The 24,095-nt window shown below is 43.6% G+C and overlaps 1 protein-coding gene across 2 annotated transcripts in view; it reads right to left on the bottom strand.

Annotated features, from left to right (window-relative positions):
* Positions 1–24,095, bottom strand: part of AGPAT3 (1-acylglycerol-3-phosphate O-acyltransferase 3) — a 68,557-nt gene that overhangs the window by 9,868 nt on the left and 34,594 nt on the right. For both annotated transcript variants that reach the window (XM_031062157.1, XM_031062156.1), the window contains one exon: positions 4,311–4,537. In XM_031062157.1, coding sequence (XP_030918017.1) covers positions 4,311–4,488 — 178 coding nt within the window. In that variant the 5' untranslated portion in view covers positions 4,489–4,537. The remainder of the gene's footprint in view (positions 1–4,310; positions 4,538–24,095) is intronic.

Consider the following 24,095-nt stretch of genomic DNA (forward strand, 5'->3'; position numbering starts at 1 on the left):
GAGCTTAACCCCAGTCAACTGGAAATATGGCAGAGGAAAGACAGAATTGTCTTGTTCCTTCACACCAGGTACAGGTTTCTATCACTGCTTCCCAGCTTTGCATGCTTTGGTGTTCACTCACCTTCCTTTCTCTGGTTATCCTGCCTCAGCAAAAGGGGAAAGAGGACAGCAAGAGTGTCCTCAGATCACCTTCCAAGCAGGTGGCCAGGAGAATGGAGCAGTGGTACCAAACACATTGTGGTACTCTGAGCAATTTTCCCTTTCCATTGCTGACTGTGTACCAAGGAGGAACATCTCCAGTACCTGCTACATTTTCTTATAAAAATTATAATCACCTGGGTGTGTTTCTTCTTCAAAATCAAGGGAAAAAAATGCAGAAGCCAGTGTGGATGTGACTTGCTGCAGAACCTTTCTCCCTAAAACAGTGAAGGATTTGCCAGAGTTCATACTGAGAGAGGAGGGCTGATGAGCCAAAGGATTAACACGAGGAAACAGACTGTCCTTTACAAGTGTGCTGACAAGTGATGTAATTATAACCAGGAGTGGGCTCATTTCCTTTTTTCAGTGTGTGGGTTACAGCTCCTTTGCGTGGCACTGATCCTACCAATGCTACACAAGAAATCCCTCTGAATGAAGGAATGGCAACACCTGCACTGCCCAGGACAGTTCCTGTAGGGAATAAGCAACGCCTGGTATCAACCACGCCTGCAGCTGGGGGTCCCACACACCAAAGCATTTACAGCATCACAAGCCCCCCAGAAATAAAGCAAACAAGGGGCATATCACATCCCTCAGCTGGAAGTACCAACATTTGAGAGGTTATTTTTGCAGCAGGACTAACCCAAACACGCTGCACTCTCCAAGGCTGTGATTCATCTGCAAGGAGCTGACGTGGGAGAGCTGCAAGCACAGACTACCTGTCATGAATTTATGGGTTTATGTTGGGGCCAGAGCCTGAGAGGCTTCCTTCCCCAAATGTCTGTCAGGAACATTGGATAGAGTCTCTCTCCCTCCCCTTTGGAAGCTGGGCTTTATGTATTTGAGAGGAGAGACAGTAAGAACAGAGCCTGGTTTTCAGTACAGAGCCTGTGTATCACCTGGGTATCCCCTCCCTGCACTGATCCTCTGCCAGCTGGGCAGAGCAGCTTCTGCTACAGACCCTCAGCCTAAAACCACAAACAGCTTGGAGAAAGTGAGTAAAATGTAGCATCCAGAGCAGAACACCAACCTGCAGGTTCCTTCCCAAAAGGCTTCTCCGTACTGAAATATATTTCATTATGGATGGCAACACTGGAGCTACTGCATTTACACAGCTTACCTAAATTGCTCTAAATCACAACTGAAGAGCATATTCTGGCAGCTCTTCCGTTACAGGCCATCAGCTCTCTGCAGTCCCACATAACATTTACATTGATTTTCATAGTTTAATTTCCCAAGATGTTAATTTATTACAGGCTACACACTAGGGGTTATCCTATATGCAACCAATTATCTACTCAGCTTCTCCAAACCTCTTTGAACAATGGTGTGGGTTATTTCCAGTGTTTAGGGGATGTAAGACAGCAGCATTTAAAGTGTGATTTTTTTCATGCATAATGCTAACTAAGGGCTGAGCCTAAAGCCTTACAGGAGCAAGCAGCTCAGAAAAGCTCAACTATTAATGCAGCAATAGTTTTCAGCATGAGATCAGGTTTTAGATTATTAAAAGAAAGAAATTCTTACAAGCAAATTAAAACCAAAAATTCCTATATGTCCCCACTCTCATCCAACCAAACTCATTTTGAAGTTTCTACTAAGCTCTTCTACTACAATACCTTTTTTTCCTGACAATTTGCTTGGTAGTCTATTTAATTTCCTCTCTCCTGTGCTTCTTAGTAGGCAGGACAAAAAGCACAGTAAAGACAAGGACAACAAGCTTAAAAAGAGACTGAACCAGACACCTCAGAGAGTTTTTGTTGGTGATACTTCACATGGATGATTTATAAAATGTGGGGTGCCTGTCAGTGGACTGCTGAACTGTAATTTCAGTGTTCATGCTGGTGACTCATTTACCCAAAGTGGGAGTTGGATGCTGAGCTGAGCACTAAGGTAAGTGGCCATGCACACTGGGAAGGGATGGAGAATGGAAACCAATTAGATGATTCACTGCTGAAACAGGAGGTGACATTTGGGCTAAGGAGCCTTCTAAACACTCTACACATTTTCAGAAATCCAGCTCTGTGAGGAGAAGGCATCCACAGGGAGGAAGTTTTGCAAAGGTCTGACAGAGGAGAACAAAGAAGCTGCACTCAGTACAGAGCTGACCCATAGGCAGAAGAAGAAACACTGAAAAAATGACCACAAGAGGAGACCCTGGCCTCAGAAATGGACACTGAAGGGTGTAAGTGGATTCTGAAGTTTGCCACACAGTTCAGCTGCAGACACATCTACATGAAATATTTTAGAATAGACCTCTCCCTCTGCAGCCCCCACAACAAACCATGATCAATACTGCTCACATGCTCAGTACCTGAGCCAGGCTCACAATGGTCCCTTAGCACAGGTGCTGATACTGGATGAAGATGATATTGAGACACAAGTAACAGCTCCTATCAGCCCAGATAAGGTTGGAGGTGCAGAGGAGCTTTACTTCCCACTTTTTTGAATGACAGAGTGACAACACACTTTAGACCCTTGACTTCCGTGTGATTTCCCAGTACTCCAGGAAAAAAACAAACCAACCTGTTTGACCTGCTCTGAAAGAATCTATGTCTAACTTACCATTTCTCTCATCTCTGTGAAAACAGAGAGCAGCCAGCACAACTTCCCGAGGATTTTTCCTGGGGAAGGCAGTGAGAAAGCTCAGAGAAGAAGAAAAACCATTCTTATCTCTACTTGCTGCATCTGTTGTTTGGCACATGTGGAATGTGTTATGGAGATTGTTTACCCAAAGGGATTTGTTAATTGGACACTGGTGATGGCTGTTTTGGATTGATTGACCCATTAGGTCAAAGCTGTGTCGTGACTGTCTGTAAAGGGTCATGGGTTTTTCTTTAGTATAGTTTTAGTTTAGTTTAGTTTAGTGTATAGTATAGTAGTAGTATAGTTTTTAATATAATATAGCTTAATAAAGCATTTGTTCAGCCTTCTGTATCATGGAGTCATTGCATGTTTGTGATGTTTGTGAGGGTCCCCAGGACAAGGTGAGAGATGAGAACTTGACTTCTTGTTCTCAGAAGGCTGATTATATTATATTATATTATATTATATTACTAAAACTATACTAAAGAAAGAGAAAGGATACATCAGAAGGCTTAATAAGAATGATAATGAAAGCTTGTGACTGACTCCTCAGAGTCCGACACAGCTGATGGTGATTGGTCATTAAGTAAAAACAATTCACATATTTGGATAAACAATCTCCAGACCACATTCTAGAGCAGCAAAACATGGAGAAGCTGAAGCTTCCCAGGAGCAGAAATCCTGGCGAAGGGATTTTTCAGGAACTATCATGGTGACAGCACACGTCATTCCCTGGCTGGGGGTCGTCCTGCATTGATAATGCGTATATGTATTTCCTTTGGTAATGTCTTAGGGTGACATTATGATGCTTGTATCCCATTTGTGTGTTCTGTTTACGCTGGATATTATGTCCTGTGCCTTCAAGACTGGCTCTGAAGAGTGAAAGTTTTGTTTTGGTTTTGTCATCAGCCACTCCCCCACGGCTGGTGGGACACAGAGATGGGCAGTACATGGTGCTGCTTTTGCTTTTTGCTTGGCTTTTCGCTTTGCTCTCGCTCTTGCTTCTGCTTTGCTCCTGCTTTTTGCTTCTGCTCATTAGCTAGTTTAGCTAAGCAGCCCCAATTTTCCCTGGACTGTTTCTCCTTTCCCTTTTTTGGACCTACATGAACCTGCTCTGGACTGGGACCTGGGAACACCGAGAGTTCGCACCTTGCGGCCTAGCGGGGCCTACTCTGGGCAGCAGCTGCCCCAGCGCCCGAGGGACTGATAACAGAGCGACCACCCCCAGAGAGACTTTCTGACTTTGTTATCTTTTTCAGAGCAGTGAAAGAGTGGTGTCATCCAGTATTGTTCATTCTGTGTGCTGGGGGGTGCTGTGCCTGTTAAATAAACAGGTTCTTTCCACTTCTCTCTGAGGAATCCTTCCCAACCCAGTTGGGGGGAGGAGCCGTGTGGGTTTGCTTTCTGGAGGGGCCCCCTTTTGGAGGTTTTCTCCCAAATTTGCCCCAAACCAGGAGAGTTAACAAAAGCAAAACCAAGAAAAGCCCCTCCCCATCCCATCCCATCCCATCCCACCCCATCATACTCACGGCTCCACAGGGAATAGGCAAGGCGACAGTTTACTCGGCGATAGAGCTGCTTGTTGAGGGGCCAGAGGAGCAGCGTGCATAGTTGGATGAAGTTAATGATCAGTCCACTGACAACAAAGACGAACCCAATGAGGAGATGAACTATGAACTGGGTCTTCAGGAAGGCAATGAAGCCCATGATAACCACTCAGAAGCGTGTGCAAGGGCCGTCACTCAGAATAACTGTCCTGAAACAGGAAAAAAACCCAAACAACAAAAGAGTCAAATGGAGTGGATTTGCAAGCTCTGAGGAAGGACAAAGCAAAACCCCTGAAACAGTCCAGGCTCATTCATCACCCAACCAAATAAACACTGTGCTCTCCAAGCCTGCCTCATGCAGGCCTTCACACAACAAACTGGTGATGGTGCAAATCCCTGCCCAAAATAGGAAGGAATTATTATTTACAATTTGCAGCCCACCAGGAAGATTACTGTTTGCTGAAGAGACTAATCTCACACCTCTCTTCAAACAAATACCACATAATTGGGAGTTAATGCTGGGAGGAACACAGAGCCCTGCATTCTCAGTGAGCAGTGGGCAAACAGGGGCTCTATCTTTAGGGATGCTGTCCTGAACCACAACAGGAGCCTCACCCTGCAGAGAGCAGGGCTGGTCACACACACCATCAGTCTGACCAACACCAAGGCATGGAAATGGAAATCAGGTATTCCCACATTCAAAACCCATGCTGGAGCAGGTTTAATAACTTCTCACCTTGTCAAGCCACAGTTCTGTGATCAAATATACCAGTTAGTGTGGGGGGAAAGTGTAAAATGATAAAAAAGCCTTAGGCTGTGTAGCAGTACAAACTTGATCTGGAATGGGCATTGGTGTAGAATCTTGATTCCACCAAATAAGCCCTTAACTATGAGCCTGTGCCATATTTATACCAGGTGCAGAAAGACTGGCAAGGCCTGAACCAGCAGAATGCCACAGGAGCTTAGACAAGCCTGATCCACTAAAATCCTGCCAGCACAAAGTTAACCCAGCAAATTCTATTTACCAAGCCACCAAACTGAGTTTATTGCAAACCCCACATTATCCAGCACTGGCCTGTTTGACCTGTTGGGTACTGGAAACCACAGCCTTGAGGTCTCACCCAAAAAATAAAAGCTTGACCCTGATTTTCTGCCACAGCTTGCTGATGGTTTTCATGCTCGGCTTTTACAAGTGTGGCAAATGCCCAGATCATGCAGTAGATGGTAACAAATACTTTTGACAAACCAGGCATTCCCAAGGTGATGTGGACCCACTGTCTGAAAATAAAGTCCCTGCCAGCTGTGAGGAATCAAATAATTTTCACTCACCACCTGCTTACAGTGTGCTGCTATTTATAAAACTCTACAGCAATTTAATTGTCAAAGTTTGTTTTCTATCCTCTCTCCTGCCAATCAGGTACAGCCTTTCAAGGCACAGTGTCTAGTTTTTGCACAATTAACATCCATTTGCATCATTAGTAACCTACCCACTTCAGAAGCACATAAGAGAGGCAAAAAAAAGCCTGGTTGAACACAGCCAGTATTGTGCCTACCACAGAAAGCAAAGCAAAGCAAGAGGAACAGTATTGGAGCTCATGATAAATAATCTAAATTCTCCCAGTGTTTTCCTGTAAGGATGAAAGAAACATTTCATCTACTAATAAATTACTTTAAGAACAGCTGTTGGGAAGCAGAGACTTCTGTTTGAAAAGGAACAAGTGGAGTCCTCCTTCCTCTTCCCTCCCCAAAAGGCTGCAGTTGTCTCACACAGCCAAAACACCACAGCAGTGCTCACACACTGCCATGTGGGAGGCAGCTGTGGCATCCAGTGACTCCCTAGCACTGGGCTTGTTTGTCTTTTCCACTGGCACGCTCTAATAAACACTGCCAAACATTAAACACCAAGTTCTTCACTTCCAAGAGTCATTCTCTTCATCTGGTCTATCTCAAAAGCCAGTTCAAACAAACAAGAAAAGCACAATTCCCTTCACCCCCGCAAGCTATTTCTTGAGTTCTTGCTTGCCCTCTGCAGAGCCACGTGCAAGCAGCTTTGCTGATGACTGCCCAGTGTCAAACCATTCAAAGGCAGGACCTGAGGATCCTGGAAGCTCTTTCAACATGATTTTATCTGTGACAGTGATTAGAGCAGCACTTACAGCCTTTTTCCACAGAGCCTGGCCCCTCTCAGACACATTTGTGTGGCACAAAGCACACACAGATGGCACAAGGAGAAACAGGAATGTCAGGTATTATCTGTCCTCAAATCAAACTGTTTGGCTCCACTTCCACAGCGTCTTGGCTTTGAGCAGAGTCTGTGGCTGGTGGTTGTCTCTAACATTAAGGACACTGCTGTTTTACAGACCCCAAAGGACACATCCCTCCTTACATTGCACCAGGATGACTTCTCCAGCTTTGTTGGACATGGAAAACAGGATTTATCACTCTTGCACCAGCATCCTGCCCCACATGCTGGCCACCATAGAATCATTAAGGTTGGAAAAGCCCTCCAAGATCATTGAGTCCCATCTTTGACCACCCCTTACCTCATCAACTAAACCACTGCCCCAAAACTCACATCCAGTCGATCCTTGAACACCTCCAGGAATGGCAACTCCACCATTCCCCCAGGCAGTTTCAATGCTTAACAACACCTTCCATTAAGAAATTCCTCCTGATGTCCAATCTGAGCCTTCCTGGCACAGCTTGATACCACTTCCCTGGTCCTGTTGTTGTTGTCTGATCCTTCCAGTTTCGCAGCTGGATACAGAACCTGCCAGTCTCTGTTTTGACAATCCCTCACTTAACTATATTTGACTTTTAAGATCATTAGAAGTTAACCTTAATCTAGGAATTATTTTGTTTTCTGCATCCCTGCCCATGCAGGACAGCCAGGCAATTTAGGGACAGGACAACAGGCAAAAGGTGGTCAGCAGCTGTTTTGTTGTATCCCATGGTCAGGGGAGGATGGGGAAATCAGAATTTGCTGAAACAAGGAAAAACACCACTTCTGCATTTGACATATGTATTAAGATCAGCTTAGTGAAGGATCTAGGAAGTAAACAGCTGCCTCAGCCTAAGACAGCAAAGTCTCAGCACTATTTTCTTTTTTGGTTTTTGAACATATCCGTATCATCTGCTTTTTCAAAGACCTGCTGGTAAAATCTTATTTTTGTCCTTGTTTTCGTTAAACACTGTCACTTCCCAGCATTGACCTTTCACCACAAAACCTTCATTTCCTCCTGTACAGCCACACTGAGAAATGTGGGGAACTTTGGTACTCTCCCTGCTTTCATAGGATCAGAAAATGGATTGGGTGGAAGAAGCATTAAATATCACCAAATTCCAACCCCCACACCACGGGCAGGGACACCTCCCACCAGACCAGGTTGCCCAGAGCCCAATCCAGCCTGGTCTTGATCTATCTGCTCTGATGAAAAAGTTCTTAAATGCTTTGCATCCGTCAGGATTATTGAAGGATGCAGTATTTCCCTTGTTTCTGTGCCTCCCAAGAAAAGGGCAAGGAGAAAAATGTCTTGGTGTGGTGGGCTGACCCTGGCTGGAGGACTCGTGCCCACCAAGGCCACTCCATCTCACTCCTCACCTGGACAAGGAAAACACAACCAAAGGCTTGTGGGTGAAGGTAAGGACAGGGAGAGATCACTCACCAATTACTGTCATGGGCAGAACAGACTCACTGTGGGGAAATCAGCTCAATTTATTACCAATCAAAGCAGAGTGTGGTAATGAGAAATAAAACCAGATCTTAAAACACTTTCTCCCAACCCCTCCCTTTTTTGTTGGGCTCAACTTCCTGATTTTCTGTATTTCCTCTGACCCAGCAGTGCATGGGGCCAGGGAATGGGGCTGTGGCCAGTCCATTAGTGATCTCTGCTCCTTCTTCCTCAGAGAGAGGACTTCTCACACACTTCCCCTGTTCCAGAGGGGAGCCCCTCCCACAGGAGACAGTCCTCCATGCTCTTTTCTAATAGGAGTTCTTCACCAGCTGCTCCAGCCTGGTTCCTTTCCATGGGGTGAAATCCTTCAGGAGCAGGCTGCTCCAGAGTGGGTCCCTTGCAAGGCCACAAGTCCTGCCAGCAAACCTGCTCCAGCCTGGGCTTCCCACAGGGTCACAGCCTTCTTCAGGCTCTCATGTGGGCTCCTCCAGGGGCTGCAGGTGGATCTCTGTGACAGTGGTCACTGGGGTTGTCAGGATGAAGGGAGAGACGTAGATCTGACTCCATATTTCAGAAGGCTTGATTTATTATTTTATGATGTATATATTACATTATAACTATACTAAAAAGAAAAAGAAGGAAAGGTTTCCTCAGAAGCTAGCTAAGAATAGAAAAGAAAGAATGATAACAAAAGCAGCTGTCTCGGACTCTGCCCAAGATAGCTCAGTCCTTGATTGGCCATTAATTATAAACATCCAAGACGGGCCAATCCAGAAGGACCTGTTGCATTCCACAGCAGCAGATAACCATTGTTTACATCTGTTTCTGAGGCCTCAGTTTCTCAGAAGGAAGAATCCTAAAGAAAGGATTTTTAATGAAAAAGATGTCTGCGACAGATCTCTGCATCCCCATGGATGTCCATGGGCTGCAGGGGCACAGCTGCCTCAACAGGGTCTGTAGGGGAATCTCCACTCCAGTGCCAGGAGCTCCTCCTGCCCCTCCTTCTGACCTTGGAACCTCCTGGGCTTCTCCCAAATCTTCACACTCCTCTCTCTGGCCACAGTTTCTGCTGTGGAGTTCTTTCCCACCTTCCTTCCTCAGTGCACTACCCCAGAGAGGTGGCACCACCATCTCTGATGGGCTCAGCCTTGGCCACTCACTCTGTCCTGGACTCGAGGACAGAGTTCTGCTTGAAGCCCCATGTTCACCTGGATTCTCTGGTTTCCAAAAGATACAACATGCCCCTCAGCAGAAGTCAGAATATTGCTGTTCTCCTTTACCCAGCTGTCTACTGGAAGTCCTAATGATTAAACTTCCCAGAGACTTCTACCTCTGCCAAATGTGACTGGAATTTGCCACCGAGTTCTAAGCCATTAGAAGGGAGAATGACAGAGAAGTGTGACCGCGTTCATTAAGGAATCAGTCAAATGCACAATGTGCACATTACAGCATTTCATGACACACAGCTATTTATGAACTCAAAATTAAAAATTAAGCCACTAATCATTCTGTAAGACAATATATTCAGTTTGAACTCCAGATTGTAATTAATTTCTTGCTGTCATGCATGTGCAATCCCTCTGAAGTTCATGATGTTTGCATGAAATTAGAAACTGGTCCACTGATCCTAATATTCCAACCCAGTGAGAATTAATGTCCTTGTCAACAACAAAAACTGTGGCAGGCAGTATTTACATCTCCAGACCTTTGCCTGCAGTTTTTCTGAGCATGCTTTTGCCATCTCTGCTGTGCCATATTTACTTCCACCCATGAAACCAATTACAGATATCTTTTCCCCTGAATATCTTGTCCCCACCCTGAAATCTGGTATTTTACCTACTTTTGCTATTTGAGAAATGAGTGAAACTTTTAGATCACTGAATTTCACCTTTTGCCACCACATTTTAAAATGCTGTATTTTTCACATGAAGCTTTCTAAGCCTCCTTGATGTCTGTATAAACTTGGCAAACCCTGCCTGTGAGAAAGGGTTAATGATGTTGCAAGTCAGAAACAGTACAAAAAAAGGCGGTTTTTGCCCATCAAGAGTTTCCTGACCATTTTTCAGAATTCTACAAACACTGCTCATCAAAAACGCACAAGGAAAATAAAACCTCTTTTTTATTCAAAGTGAGATTTACCTGTTGCATGAGCTGCTTCCTGAATATGGGGACAGATAAAAGAAGTAGAGCTCAAGAAAATGGCTTTTTGTGAGTATACCTTCTACCCTTCCAACCTTTCTGATGACCCAACTGAGGCTACTTCTCTTTCAAAAGCATGAAAATCACCAGCCTAAGTGTCTGTTCCCTCACCTCTCCTGAGATCAGAAAACCCAAGAGTCAGGGCAGAGATATGAGGGACAGCTTCCAATGGCCCTGCCTATACTTCTCTGTCAGATAAATAAAAGTACAGATCCCAACCTGGTTATTCTAGAATCCTTCAGAAATACCACATTACCACATTGGGAGAGCAGGTTATTTTCCTGGACATTTCTGGGACATTCCACACAAAAAATATGTTGATCATCTTATGATTAATGCTTAGAAGTAATCGGTTACCACTAAGAAATAATTTTTCCTTGCAGAATATGCAATACTCTTCTAGCTGAAAGACAGAAGTGCAGTGGCCATCCAGCTTTTAAAAGCTAAATGAAATATTCATAGCAAATAGGAAAATATTCAGGAAGACAAGAGGTCACTGATGGGCTCCCACTTCCTGCACTGGACCACATCTCCTTCTGGGATGAGGAATCTGGGAGCCTGACCCCCTTGATGCAGAAGCCACACAAAACCCATGGAGAGAGTATTTACCCAGGGCTTTGCCTCAGACTTTAAAAAAGCATCCCAGGACTCCTGATCTGCTCAGAGTCCCTCAGACTCTGCCATGGCACCCCTAAAAGCAATCTCCACTCAGGCCTCATTTATTTTAGAACCAGCACTGGCAACCACAGGTGTCTACGTAGGCTGGAAAACAGAGCTTAGATCAACAGCAGTGAGTCAGAGAGAATAAGCAAATAAGCAAATAAGGTATAACAACAGTTTTGGTACCCATTTGAACAGTCTGTACCAGGGATTCTCCAGATAAGCTGTAAAAATAGACAGCTACTCAATTGCATCCCACACAGCATTACAAACTGTCTACTACAGACCCATCCTTTTAAACCTAAGCATGACAGAATGATTATCTTAGTTTCTAACACATTATAGGTCTAATTTCCCTGAACGTGCCTCAGTGAGGTGCAAGGCTGATTCAGAATTCACTAAAAATCCTGCTTGTCGTGAATTTTTAAAATTGAAAGGGATGGAAAAGAAGCTTAAGCTAAACTGAGGTCACAGAGATGTAAGTTTGGTTTTGAGTTGTAAGAACTAGTAATAAGATCTCAGAAAGAAAAAATGGTACCATCATGAAATCAGATGAAAACTCATTCCTTGAAATGTTGTCCATCTTGGCCTTGAAACAGCACCACAGCCAATTTCCAGAAAAGGTCAAGAATGGAAGATTATCACCACTATCTGCCTGAAATATATTCCTTACTTTGGGCTTGATCTGAAGGCATTCAAGCCACAGAAACTTCCACTCATGTCAATAGTCTTATCAAAAATCTCCACAGATACTGAGCCAAACCTATTTCTATCAAATAAAAAGTTTGCCCTGGGTTTGACTCATCATTCTGATGAGACGCTAATACTTTGGGGAGGGAAGGAGGGAGAGAGGGAAGGAAGGAAGGGAGAGACAGAAGAAAAGAAGAAAAGAAGAGAAAAGAAAAGAAGGAAGGAAGGAAAGAAGGAAGGAAGGAAAGAAGGAAGGAAGGAAAGAAGGAAGGAAGGAAAGAAGGAAGGAAGGAAAGAAGGAAGGAAGGAAAGAAGGAAGGAAGGAAAGAAGGAAGGAAGGAAAGAAGGAAGGAAGGAAAGAAGGAAGGAAGGAAAGAAGGAAGGAAGGAAAGAAGGAAGGAAGGAAAGAAGGAAGGAAGGAAAGAAGGAAGGAAGGAAAGAAGGAAGGAAGGAAAGAAGGAAGGAAGGAAAGAAGGAAGGAAGGAAAGAAGGAAGGAAGGAAAGAAGGAAGGAAGGAAAGAAGGAAGGAAGGAAAGAAGGAAGGAAGGAAAGAAGGAAGGAAGGAAAGAAGGAAGGAAGGAAAGAAGGAAGGAAGGAAAGAAGGAAGGAAGGAAAGAAGGAAGGAAGGAAAGAAGGAAGGAAGGAAAGAAGGAAGGAAGGAAAGAAGGAAGGAAGGAAAGAAGGAAGGAAGGAAAGAAGGAAGGAAGGAAAGAAGGAAGGAAGGAAAGAAGGAAGGAAGGAAAGAAGGAAGGAAGGAAAGAAGGAAGGAAGGAAAGAAGGAAGGAAGGAAAGAAGGAAGGAAGGAAAGAAGGAAGGAAGGAAAGAAGGAAGGAAGGAAAGAAGGAAGGAAGGAAAGAAGGAAGGAAGGAAAGAAGGAAGGAAGGAAAGAAGGAAGGAAGGAAAGAAGGAAGGAAGGAAAGAAGGAAGGAAGGAAAGAAGGAAGGAAGGAAAGAAGGAAGGAAGGAAAGAAGGAAGGAAGGAAAGAAGGAAGGAAGGAAAGAAGGAAGGAAGGAAAGAAGGAAGGAAGGAAAGAAGGAAGGAAGGAAAGAAGGAAGGAAGGAAAGAAGGAAGGAAGGAAAGAAGGAAGGAAGGAAAGAAGGAAGGAAGGAAAGAAGGAAGGAAGGAAGGAAGAAAGGAAGAAAGAGAAAGCTAGCTGTACTTATGGCTCTGATATTCATGATCAGTCCACAGGCATACAGAATTAGACTTAATGAGAAGTTTTTACATTTTCTTCTTATCTTCAAGATACAGGTTGCTCTAAGAAAAAATACCAAGATAACCAGTTGTTTAACTTGCATTTTGTAGTGAGAAGACCACAGAATATAATAACAAAACAAAGCAAAGTATTCAAACAACTCAGTGCAACCAGAAGGGAAAAATGCCAGCTCTCAATACTACAGATCACTGCAGCTGAGGGCAGATTTCCCTCTTCCCTGCCCTAAATGCAATGTTACTGACATGACTGAGCCTCCTCAACAGCTGCACAAAGCACTGTGCTTATGCCACCACTAGGGATGAAATTATATTTTCTCTAACTTCTGCTACAATATTACAGCTGAAAACACCAGCAATATTAAAATGGCTGTTTACAAAATTTAATTTCAACCATTTCCTTGTATCACACTTGGCACAAGAAAGAGAGAGCAAGCGTGCACAAATTCAATTTCTTCTCAGCATACACCCTTCAGTTAACATTGCCTCTGTTTGAACAAATGGACTGGATAACCAAAATGAACCCTGACTTGCTTAGAAATCTGCTGGCTGCATGACAACCCCCACAAGGAAGCAAAACTCCTTGCAGGATTTCTCTCACTGCGAGCGCCTCTTTATTGACAAAGAAAGTAATGGTATTTTCATAGGGATTTTCTGTTCACAACAGGGAAACCAGAGAGATTCTGTCACGAGTTCCCTGGGTAAAACCAGCTCAGACAACTCTGATGCCATGGCTGAGTCTCACCAGAGCAGGCTGACATCACTTTTCCCACAAAACAGCCTCCCATACTCACAAGGCATCACTGGGCTCCGCGTGGAGCTTTCCAGGGAAGGCACCCCACAACTTGTTTTTACTCCAGGAAGACAATCACTGCCTTGTGTTTTAATAAACTTACAATAGTTTCTATTAGAGCATGTCACTTACAACTGCTGGTAGGTGTTTGTGTGCTGCCTCTCCCCTGGATACACACATTTGTCATCCCTCAGTCTGCAGTCTCACACTTTTGTTTCAGTATGAGCAACGCAAAATTAATTTTTTTCTTAGAACTATAATGACAAAACCTTAATTGCTGTTCAATTTAGATTAGATAATAATTGTGAATTTGGCAAGTTTGGCTCGTTTCTCACAGGTTCAGATGGGGTTTGTGAGTATATGCATATTTACAGATACTTGTGAGAGCTCTTATAGAACTCAGCCTTAACAAACCTTGTCCCAAATTTGAATATTACTGATCACCAAGGTTTACCCAACCGCAGGCATTTGAGCTCAAGTTTTCTTTTACCTGCTTGCTATTGGGAGGAAAAATAAACACCCTGTAACACACCTTACATTGTTCTACAAACCATACAACCACATAATTAGCTGATTTTGAAAACCAAAATACTCCTGGTTTCATTTTTAGAGGAAAGCACAGAGACATGAACCAAGGCAGGGGGATCCATGCTCCCACCAGCACAGCAAGACACAGCAGGATGGAGCAGCAGAAGATAAGCAAGACTGCAATTTCCAAGAAAAAAGGATTAAAACCAAGGGGAAATACCAGCTCACTGCAAGACATTTACTCTGAAATGCACGAGCTAGAACGCTGTCACATTCTGTATATTTTAAGAAATAAATAGGAACAATTATTCAGCTTTGCAAATTCCTCCTGGCTCCAGACAGACAGCTTAGCGTGACTCACTCAGGAATGGCTGTCAAACACCTTCTGCCAGCCTTGTTCCTCCTCTTGGGAACTTTTAAACTTCTCCCTGGCCTTGCCTGCTTGGTGGCAGCAACTCTCCCCACTGTGCCACTCTGGATAGAACTCCCTCAAGGGAGAAGCAGGATGATCCTTGCTAGATCTAGCAGATCCTTGCTAGATCCTTAATTCCTTATTCCTTGCCTTGTGTCATATTTTCCTCTTTCACACACACCATCAGCTTCCCAGCCTGGGCAAGAGCCCTGCTTTGTGCCACAGTGGCCTTGAGCCCATCCCATCACTGACAGAGCTGCAGGCACTGCCTGCCCACCTGGTGCTCAGGTTGTGTGTCAGCCCCAAGTTCTGAAAAGCTGTCCAGTTTCCAGCTTGCTTTGAGGGCAAAAGCAGGCTGGGAGAAGCTCTTGGAGAACTCAGCACACTCCAGCAGGCCCAGTGCACTTCTTTAAAGGACAAGGAAATATTTTGAGTCCTGGTAACTGCTCTTTGGGATCTCACCCCGAGTGCAATGGCAGGGTGTCCTCCCTGAGGTAAAACTGGGCAGATTATGGCAGCACTGGGATGCTCCTGCTGCTGAACATTCCCTTTCTTTCCCCAGACAGGTTCACTCACCAGAGATAAATAAGAAAGGACATCACAGAATCACAGGATGGTTTGGGTTGGAAGGCACTTTGAAGCTCATCTCATTCCACTCCCTGCCATGGGCAGGGACACCTTCCACTACCCCAGGTTGCTTCAAGCCCTGTCCAACCTGCCCTTGGACATCTCCTAGGATGGGGCTTCTCTAGGAAACCTGTGCCAGGGCCTCACCACCCTCACAGGGAAGAATTTCTTCCTAACATCTAATCTAACCCTACTCTCTTCCAGTTTGAAGTCATTCCCCATGTTCTGTCACTCCAGTTCCTCTCTGGCTTCATGCAGGCCTCTTCAGATCCTGAAAGCTGTTCTGAAGTCTCCACACAACCTTCTCTCTTCTCCTTCTCTTCTCCTTCTCTTCTCTAGGCTGAACAGCCCCAAATCTCTCATCCTGTCTCCACAGGGAAGGTGCTCCAGTCCTCCTATGAACTTTGTGGTCTCCGCTGGACTCTCCCCAACAGTTCCACATCCTCCCTGTGCTGGGGGCACAAGAACTGCACACAGCATTCCAGCTGAAAATCCTGGCTGGAGAGGCAAGTAGAGCCCCTTTGGCAAACACAGTGCACCCCTTTAACCCTGTACACCAAGGGAGGGATACCTGGGAGAGCCAGGAGCCAGCTGGAGCTCCCTGCACAACCCACACATCATTTCATGCTGCACTCGCAGTGAACAAAATCACCAGCAGCTCCACAAGAGATGTAAGCAGTTTTGAATGCTCATAGTGAAAAATAAGCCAACAAACCTCCAATAACCACAGAGTTTTGCATGCTTCCCACTCCCAAAGTTGTAGCCAAGGCATGGGAAATCCCTTCCTTAGTGACAACACACAGCTTTAGGATGTTGCGGATGTAAAACATCCCCAGAGGGACCTGTTGGTTGTCCACTTGTGCTTGTGTTGCTCTCTACAGCCAAGCCAAGACTGGCCAGTTTGTGTTCAGCCCCACACTGAGGTGGCTTGGAGGTTTATGGAGCTGTGGGTGAGGGAGCAGGAAGCAATGTTTATCCCTGGAAGCAATGTTTATCCCTGGAAGGAGCAGGATGGAGGGGATGACCAATTTCAGACATGTTTAGTGCTCACAGTGTGGGCACTCTGGAGATCTCATAGATTCAGTAGGCAGCACTGTACTGACACACCAAAGAACACCCCTCAGCCAAAGGCAGGTCTCACTATTAGAGCAGAAATCCCTGGATTTGAAAATCACTTTGCTCATATATCAATATACACACAGATACAAAAACATGCTGAGGTCCAGCAATTTCCAGGGTAGGAATTGTAGGCCTGAAGGAACTTCATTTTAACCCAGGAGTTATGCTGGTATTTGGTAAGAAATTTCCTTTAGAAAATCAGCATTGTAATCAGAGAAAGGGTGGGAAATGGAAACCAGGAAAGCATGGATCTCATGATTGAAAATAATGCCACAATTATGGCTGGCAATAATCAATGCTCTCCTCAAATCAGCTCATCATTTATTCCACCCTGCTGCAGTCTGAACACCTTTGTAAGTGCTACACTGCATCAGCAGTCCCACAAATCTGTGATAAAATTTGCATTTGGACAGAAGCACTAATGTTTCTTTTTTACAGGCAATGTGGCAAGAGCATCAAATCCCTTCCCTCTCCACAAAAGCGATTTCTGCCACTTGAATTTTTCCTGTAAAGTCAAGGCATAGATCAAGCAGTACAGTAAGAAAGCTAAGATGAACATTTTAGACACACTGTTGCAAAAAGGACAGACAAAAGGAAGCAATTCTTCCCAGTTCTCAACTGAACCAAGTTGAGAAGCTCCTGCGCTGAGCTTAACCTCTCAAATGCTAAAAATGTGACACATATTTGGTTTCTCCACTTTTGTTCACCATGCAGGTCACTGTTATTTCTGCACAAACACCTTGAATATTGGGAAACCCTGACCAGGCTGGGTGCTGAGACAATTCCCATGGCTGTGACAGGCCAGGAGGAGCCACAACTTCCCCTCCACTCGACATGAAGACAGGCAAAACCAGCAATAAAGCACATGTTGTGAGTCAAAAATACAACCCAGGATTTTAGTTTGATTAAAAAAAAAAAAACAACACAACATGCCAGACACTAAAAAAAGCAAAACAAACTCTATCTGCTTAAAACGATAAAAGAGGGCTGAGACCAAAACTTACAAACATGTTATTTCACAGAAGTAGTTGGAGCTGTAAGTTATTTCTGCAAGTTCTTCTCAAATAGATGAAAAATGGGTACTTTTTTATTTTGAAGAACTCAGGGCTTTTGCACCCCCTGACTGGAAATCATGTCAAGATTTAACCAGCAGGAAATCACATTCTGCATCCAGCAGCTCTATTATTTTCAGCCTTTCCCATGGAGCAAATGCTGATACTGACATTTTCCCCCTCAAATGTAAGCATTTTCCATTTCTCTTGCAAAGAAAGACTTTTTGCCTCAATTACTTCTGGTTTTGATAGAGCTAGCAGGTGTAGTGAGTGTTTTCTTCATTTCAACTTGTTCATTCAAAGTTGAAAACCCAACTGGGAGTTGAAAAAAAAAAAAAGCCTCTTGCAATCTCTGAATAAAAAGCAGGTGGGAGAAAATGAGGTCTCTGAATTTTAAAGCAGCCAGACTTTCCTTGGCACTTAGGTGTTGTTTCCTCCCTGACATTCTGGCTGGGCTGTGGCTGCTCTTTAGGGAGAAGAATACTACCTAGAGTGGATTTTCACAGTAATTCAATATCTTTCCAAAGCCCTTCATTCTTTCTGAAGTTATTAAGACTGATAGTTTGACTGCATGGGTGAAAATGCATTTTTATGAATACAAAAACCTGAAGCTACCACAATTACAACTGGCACCATAAAACAGGATTTAGTCAGATTTATGTCTAGACTCTGATAATGACACTTTTAAAGCATTAATTGAACACTGTGGGGAAAATACTAAGAAATAGTTCAAGAGTAACATGCTTAGGTAATATGGCATCCCCTTGACTCCTAATTTCTAATTTGAGATTAACATCTGCCTTGTATCTGGTAATTAAACCTCCCATTAGGTCCAAAATTCTGAAGTTTAATCAGCTAAAAGAAGTTTTCTTTGTTAAAAAAGATAAACTCAAACCAAACCAAACAAACCAGGCTGAAATACAACTATTTCAGAGAGAAAATTTAGCATTTCTAACATCAGCATTTCTGTATTTCTATGCAGGGATTTTCAGTTTGACAGTAGATTTGGTGAAGTGCCCTTTCCTGAGTCACCTGCTCTGCTTTGCACAACTCCCAGGTTGCAAAAAATTTCAGTTTCTCCACCCTTGTTGAAGACAGAGTTTCACTGACAGCAAGTGGCCAGAGCAGAGCAACCAGATGAACTGGAACATAATAAATCAGACACAGTAAATTATACTGGATTTTTTTTCCAGCTTGCCCCAATAAACTTTGTCACACCACAAAGCCAATATGATGGCTTTAAAGAAGTTAAATATTATATAAAAAGGCATCTTTTAGAAAATGCTGCCTGTTTCCAGATGGGTGTATGGTTTCCCCAAAGAGCAGAGTGCACAGCTCCAGGTGTCACCCCCTGGATGGAAGAACAATTTCCAAAGGGAGCCTCACAACTGCTGAACAGAAAACCTGACTCGTGGGGCTGCCACCACCAATATCAACAGTAAATTAAATCCAAGGAGTGCACAGAGACAGCCAAACCTTCTACAAAACAGCAGCTTCCCCACACCCCTGTGGAGCAAGGGGCCCAAACCTGATTCACAATTTCTCAGGTGAAGAGAAATGGGAAGAAAAATTAACATGGCTTAAGAGAAACTGAGGAGTGCAGACCATGCTCCCCCTGAATCCACAACATGAACAAGTCTTCCACCCCTCACTCTCCACCTCCATGCCAGAATATTCAGCATGCTATTTCCCTCCCCTCACTACATGCAACTACAGGAGTTATTTATACCTCAGAAGAAACCCTCCTGATTTTATTCTTTCCCTTACTTGCTGAATCCACAGAGTAAAATGACAGCCTGGTCCCTGACACCATCAATCTGATGCTAACTACTACCATGGCACAGAGACAGGGTATTATATTAATAACCATAACCGCTATAACGCTTGGATTTAGTCAGACAAGATGAGCTGACTTAAAAAAAGGGGATTTTTTTTGCCAGAAAACCCCCTCTGAACTGGGCTATTTGTCTCCCAACCCACTGAGCACAGAATGAAGCTGCATCCATCCCCACACACATCACCCTGGTGCAGCTCTGCCCTGCTCATCACCTTCCTTCCACCAAACCTGCAACCACTGGACAAGCAGAGCAATCACCAGCTAACCCAAAAACTTCCCAGACATATCAAGAGGGTAGTATACCTAAAATATCCTTGCTTCATCTCCTTCTCCACGTAAACATCTATTTTCAGAATTGTAGCTTCTATTATTGATCTCTCGAGAACAAACAATTTGGTTTTAATTCTCCCCTCACCATGGCAATATGTGCACCAAGTAGAAAGATGGTTTATTTAGTAAAGTGCATTTGATGCTATTTCTGAACTCAAGATACAAAACAGTATCTTCATGGTTTGCAAGTTTAATTTCTATCGTAATTTCACAAGAACTCAAGTACCCATTAATTTTTCTGATATTACAGGCCACTTCCCTGGTCATGTTCTCTGTTTTCTTTTCAAAAGAAGTTTTGAACAAGGCTATTACATTTTAATTTATCATTTAATTTATGTTTTAATTTATATTTATATTTTTCCCTGACATTTCATACCATCATTTCTAGTTAGTTTTCTCTGCAAACTTTCCTCTTCTCCTCTGTGTTCATGTATTCATTTCTGTCATCCTATCAGCTCCCATGTACACAGTTGGTCTCAATCCTTCCCTGGATGACAGTTCATATGAGCACTTTATGATCTTTGCTACAAACATCAAAGTTTTGCTTTCACCTTCTGGTTTTAGAAATGTATTGGACTGTGCAAAAGCAAAAAGAATACATGTATGACAGGGATCTGAGGGAAAGCATCTTCCAACAATTACAGGTGAATATATATTTCAAACTACAGGACAAAAAGGAGAAGGGGAGTGACTCCAGCTGCTGATAGCATCTGTTTTCCTGGCACATTCCTACTGCAGGATGAGAAATCAGCACTTCCCACAGACAAGGCCAAACCATGGACACCTGCATTGGTTTGAATCTCTCCAGGCAAAGAAGGGCCACCAAAAAAAGAAAACCCACAGGCTTCTCTCAGGTTTACTTCAGTTTCAAAGTCTACCAAACTTCAGATGTTTGCATTTTCAAATGGCCTGTCCCAGGCAGCCACCTCTGGAAAAAGTGACTTATCATTCCCTTCTGGACATAGACTAATAAGATTCTGTTTAAAAGATGACACCAATTTACATTACTGCCAGCTGTGTTAACAACACAGAACAGTGTTCTGTGCTGTTCAGCACTGCAGCCAGCTGAGTGCAAGGAGGCTGAGGAAATGCCATCCTTGGGCATTTTCAAAACCCAACTGGACAAAGCCCTGAGCAAACCAACCTATTTCTGAAATAAGCTTGGCTGAAATCTGCCTCATACTCAAATCACAGCCACCCAACTATCTTCTATGTTTGCCTTTTTTTTTTTTTTAATGACAAGCCCACAGTGACAATCTCCATTAAAACAAAGACGCTGAGATCTCTCATTTGACCATGTGAAGCCATCCTGAGACCTCTCTCCTTGAAATGTCATCAGTGGGCTGTGCAGGAAGGCAGGCATTGCACATGGAGCAATAATAATTAAGTCCAAACAGCCTGAGTTTTCACTCCACTTCCCAGGTGGTTTTTGCAGCCTGCAATGAGCTCTATGTTGTCATGGCTACTATTACCATCATTTCACCCCTCCTTTCAAACTAATCACATCCCAGCTGCAGTACAGACACACCCTACCAGGTAACTCAGCCACAGATTCATTTTTAACTCTACCAGCTAAATATAAGATGGAATTTGAAACACATTCGTCCTTAAGACAGACCTCAGTTTAAGCATTACTTACATTTATTTTGCTCCTCTTAATCCCTTTGCCAGCATTGAAATGATGGGTTTCTCTCAGGGCGTCTTCCAGATTTAACAGCACTAAATCACACCTCTCTCACATCACAGTCTGACATCATTTGTTTTCAAAGGGCAAGCAAATCAGCCATGGGGGACCAAATGCCTGGGGAACTGTACTGCTGCACATCCTCAGTGGAAAGGGAACTGCTGCCTCTCTGGACCAGAGCAGCAGCTGCATGGAGCAGGATCAGCCAGTTCCCTGAGGTCAACTTGGTTTGTGTTCCAAAGGAAAAAGCAGCCTGTGCAGTGTCAACAGCTGCTCTTCCAGCCTCTCCTCCAGCCTTTAATATCTCATGTTTTATCTAACCTCCAACTCAGACCCATATATAGGAATCTTTGTTTAGTTCCTGGATAACAATTGCTCTGGTTGCAGAGAAGAGCTTAAGTAGCTTAGAGAGCTGCCTGCCAGAGAATGGAATTTAGCATGTCGTTCCAAAAGCCTGGCTCCTTATGAGCTTGGATTTTAGTGTTGACAGTGCTCACATCCATGTAGAGACATGGGTAGCAAAGAACATCCAACTTTGTCACAACAGGCTCTTAGCAGCCCCTTTCTCCTCTCCCAGGCTTCTTCCATGAAACTTGTAGTATTCCAGTTATTTTGGAGACACCCTCATAGACACTTGCCAGCCAGCCAAGTGTGTCTGGAAATTCCTCCATGAGTTCAAAACATATCACTGAAGAGAGAGATAAATGTATTTGAACAGGACAACACTAAGTTTTATTTCCATAGCAAAGCAGCCTGAAAAGTCTGCCAAGCTCAACCCCTTCAGCTCATCACATTTAAAGACACAGCAATGCTATGTTAGGTTAGCCCAGATAAATTCATGTTTTAGGCACGTGGGCATGGCCACAGAATTCTTTGGGTATTGAGCTTTTAGACAGTCGAGGTTTCCATATTTTCCACAAGCAGCAGCCACAGCACAGAAGCAAACCCCCTGAAATGCACATTGAGAACGCTGCTCAGAGCTCCAACTTCTCTGCAAACTCCTGATTTAGAGGAATACTCTACACTCCTCAAAGTGCGTGGTTTGGTGCTACGGGCTGCTAGGAAGGCACAGGCTGCTTTAATCTCCAGGCATTTATCTCACAGACAACTACTCAGTCAATGTAGGACACCTATCAGCTCAGTGCTTCACTTTAAGCTGCCTAAATAAGGCAGCAGAGCACACAGTGGCTTTTACACAAACACAGTTATATTTCAAGCACGGGCTGCTAGATTACGGGCACATTATCCACAGATGACAGATACCACAAACCCAGCCCTAACGTGATAGAAACGGGGCTTAGGGCTCACATTTCACCAGTTTAGTGTTTACACTGCACTTCCCAGAGCACCAAACCATTCCCATGGCCAGGGGCTTCCCATGGAAACAACCCCGCCCCAGTGTCTGTGCATCTGCTCATAGAAATTAGGAACCTCCAGGTTATTGTGGCTGAAATAACAGATAATGCATTCAGTCCAAAACTACCATTTTGGGAATTGCTAATAAAATCCAAGTGAAGATATACATCATGTGCTAAACTACTGCTTCAAACACTAGAAACAGAGACAGCAAAGAACCACTTCAGTCAATAAGCAAAAAAACAAAACAAAACAAAAAAACCAACAACAAAAAAAATCACCCCACCACCACCACTACCAACAAAACAAACAAACAAACAAACAAACAAACAAAAACAAACACCCCACCAAACAAAAAAAACCCCAACAAACAAACAAAAAAACCCCCACAAAAACCAAAAACAAACCAAAAAACCATGGGGCAGTGAAATTATGTAGTTCATTAAAACTAGCAGTCTAGCACAGGTGTCCCTTCTCAAAAAACATTAATCTATTGCAGCACAAAATACAACAGTAGCTAAAATGTTGTGATCTGAATTATTTTGCTCTTAAGGTGCATTAATAAAACCAAAGCATTCATGGCAAGTTCAGGCATTTGGGCACCTCACTCAAGTAACAAGGCAGCTCTAGGAATGAGGTGAAATCAGTGTGCCAAATTACCTTCGCTTCTAATACACCAATTAATCACACTAAATACATGTTAATATTCCAGGTTCCTTTGGTGGCCAGAAGCTGAAACAGAAGGCAGATTTGGCAGCAGGGGAAAAAGAAAGGAAAAGCATTTGCTTCAAATATTTTGTAGCTTGGAAATGGTCAATTAAAACACACACACAAAAAAAAGTACAAATTATTCTTATCAGTTTATCCTATATATTAAGTGATGACAAACCTACACAGAATGATAAATCTTTATTTATGGGGTAAGAGATTTCTTGATTGGTGAAAAAGGACAATTCTTTTAGGGGCTCATGTTGTGGAGAGAATTTGACCAAACAAACTCTCTGAAGCAGCAATGACTGAGCAAAGAAGGAGATGTGATGCCTAATGCTGTTATAATTTCTGTCTACTTTGGTTCTACACTACTGGATTGCTGAGTGTATCCTGTGAGGATTCACACCTGGTATCAGAAGGAGCCTGCATGTGGCTGGGTAATGGGGAACCCTCTGGATTATTCCCTATACAGCCACCTGTAACTTTGAGACTCTGGTGGTCCCTCTCCCTTTCACCACTGCCTGAGCACCAGCCTTCACATAACCAAGAAATGCATATTTATCTTCCTCTTTCTGGGTTTTTTTTCCTGGGGGAAGTAGAAGAGACATGCTGATTTCCATGGCTTGGGGTGATATTGCATGAGAAATGTAACAAGGGAATCCCAGCCTTGAGGGTGCCACAAGTTCCAGTGGAACAAAGAATATTCACTTCTTAGATGAATTCCTTAGAGAGGACAAATTGAATTTAGCCCAGAAAGTGACCAAAATGCATCTGGTCCAGCAAGTTAATAAGGGTGCTCCAACCCAGGAGAGGCAAAAGATCAGATGGAATTACAGAAAAAAAATCAACCCCGAGTTAATCTCTCAATATTCAAGGTTGATTC

The sequence above is a fragment of the Geospiza fortis genome, unplaced genomic scaffold (assembly GCF_000277835.1).
Source record: "Geospiza fortis unplaced genomic scaffold, GeoFor_1.0 scaffold17, whole genome shotgun sequence".
Lineage (NCBI taxonomy): Eukaryota > Metazoa > Chordata > Aves > Passeriformes > Thraupidae > Geospiza > Geospiza fortis.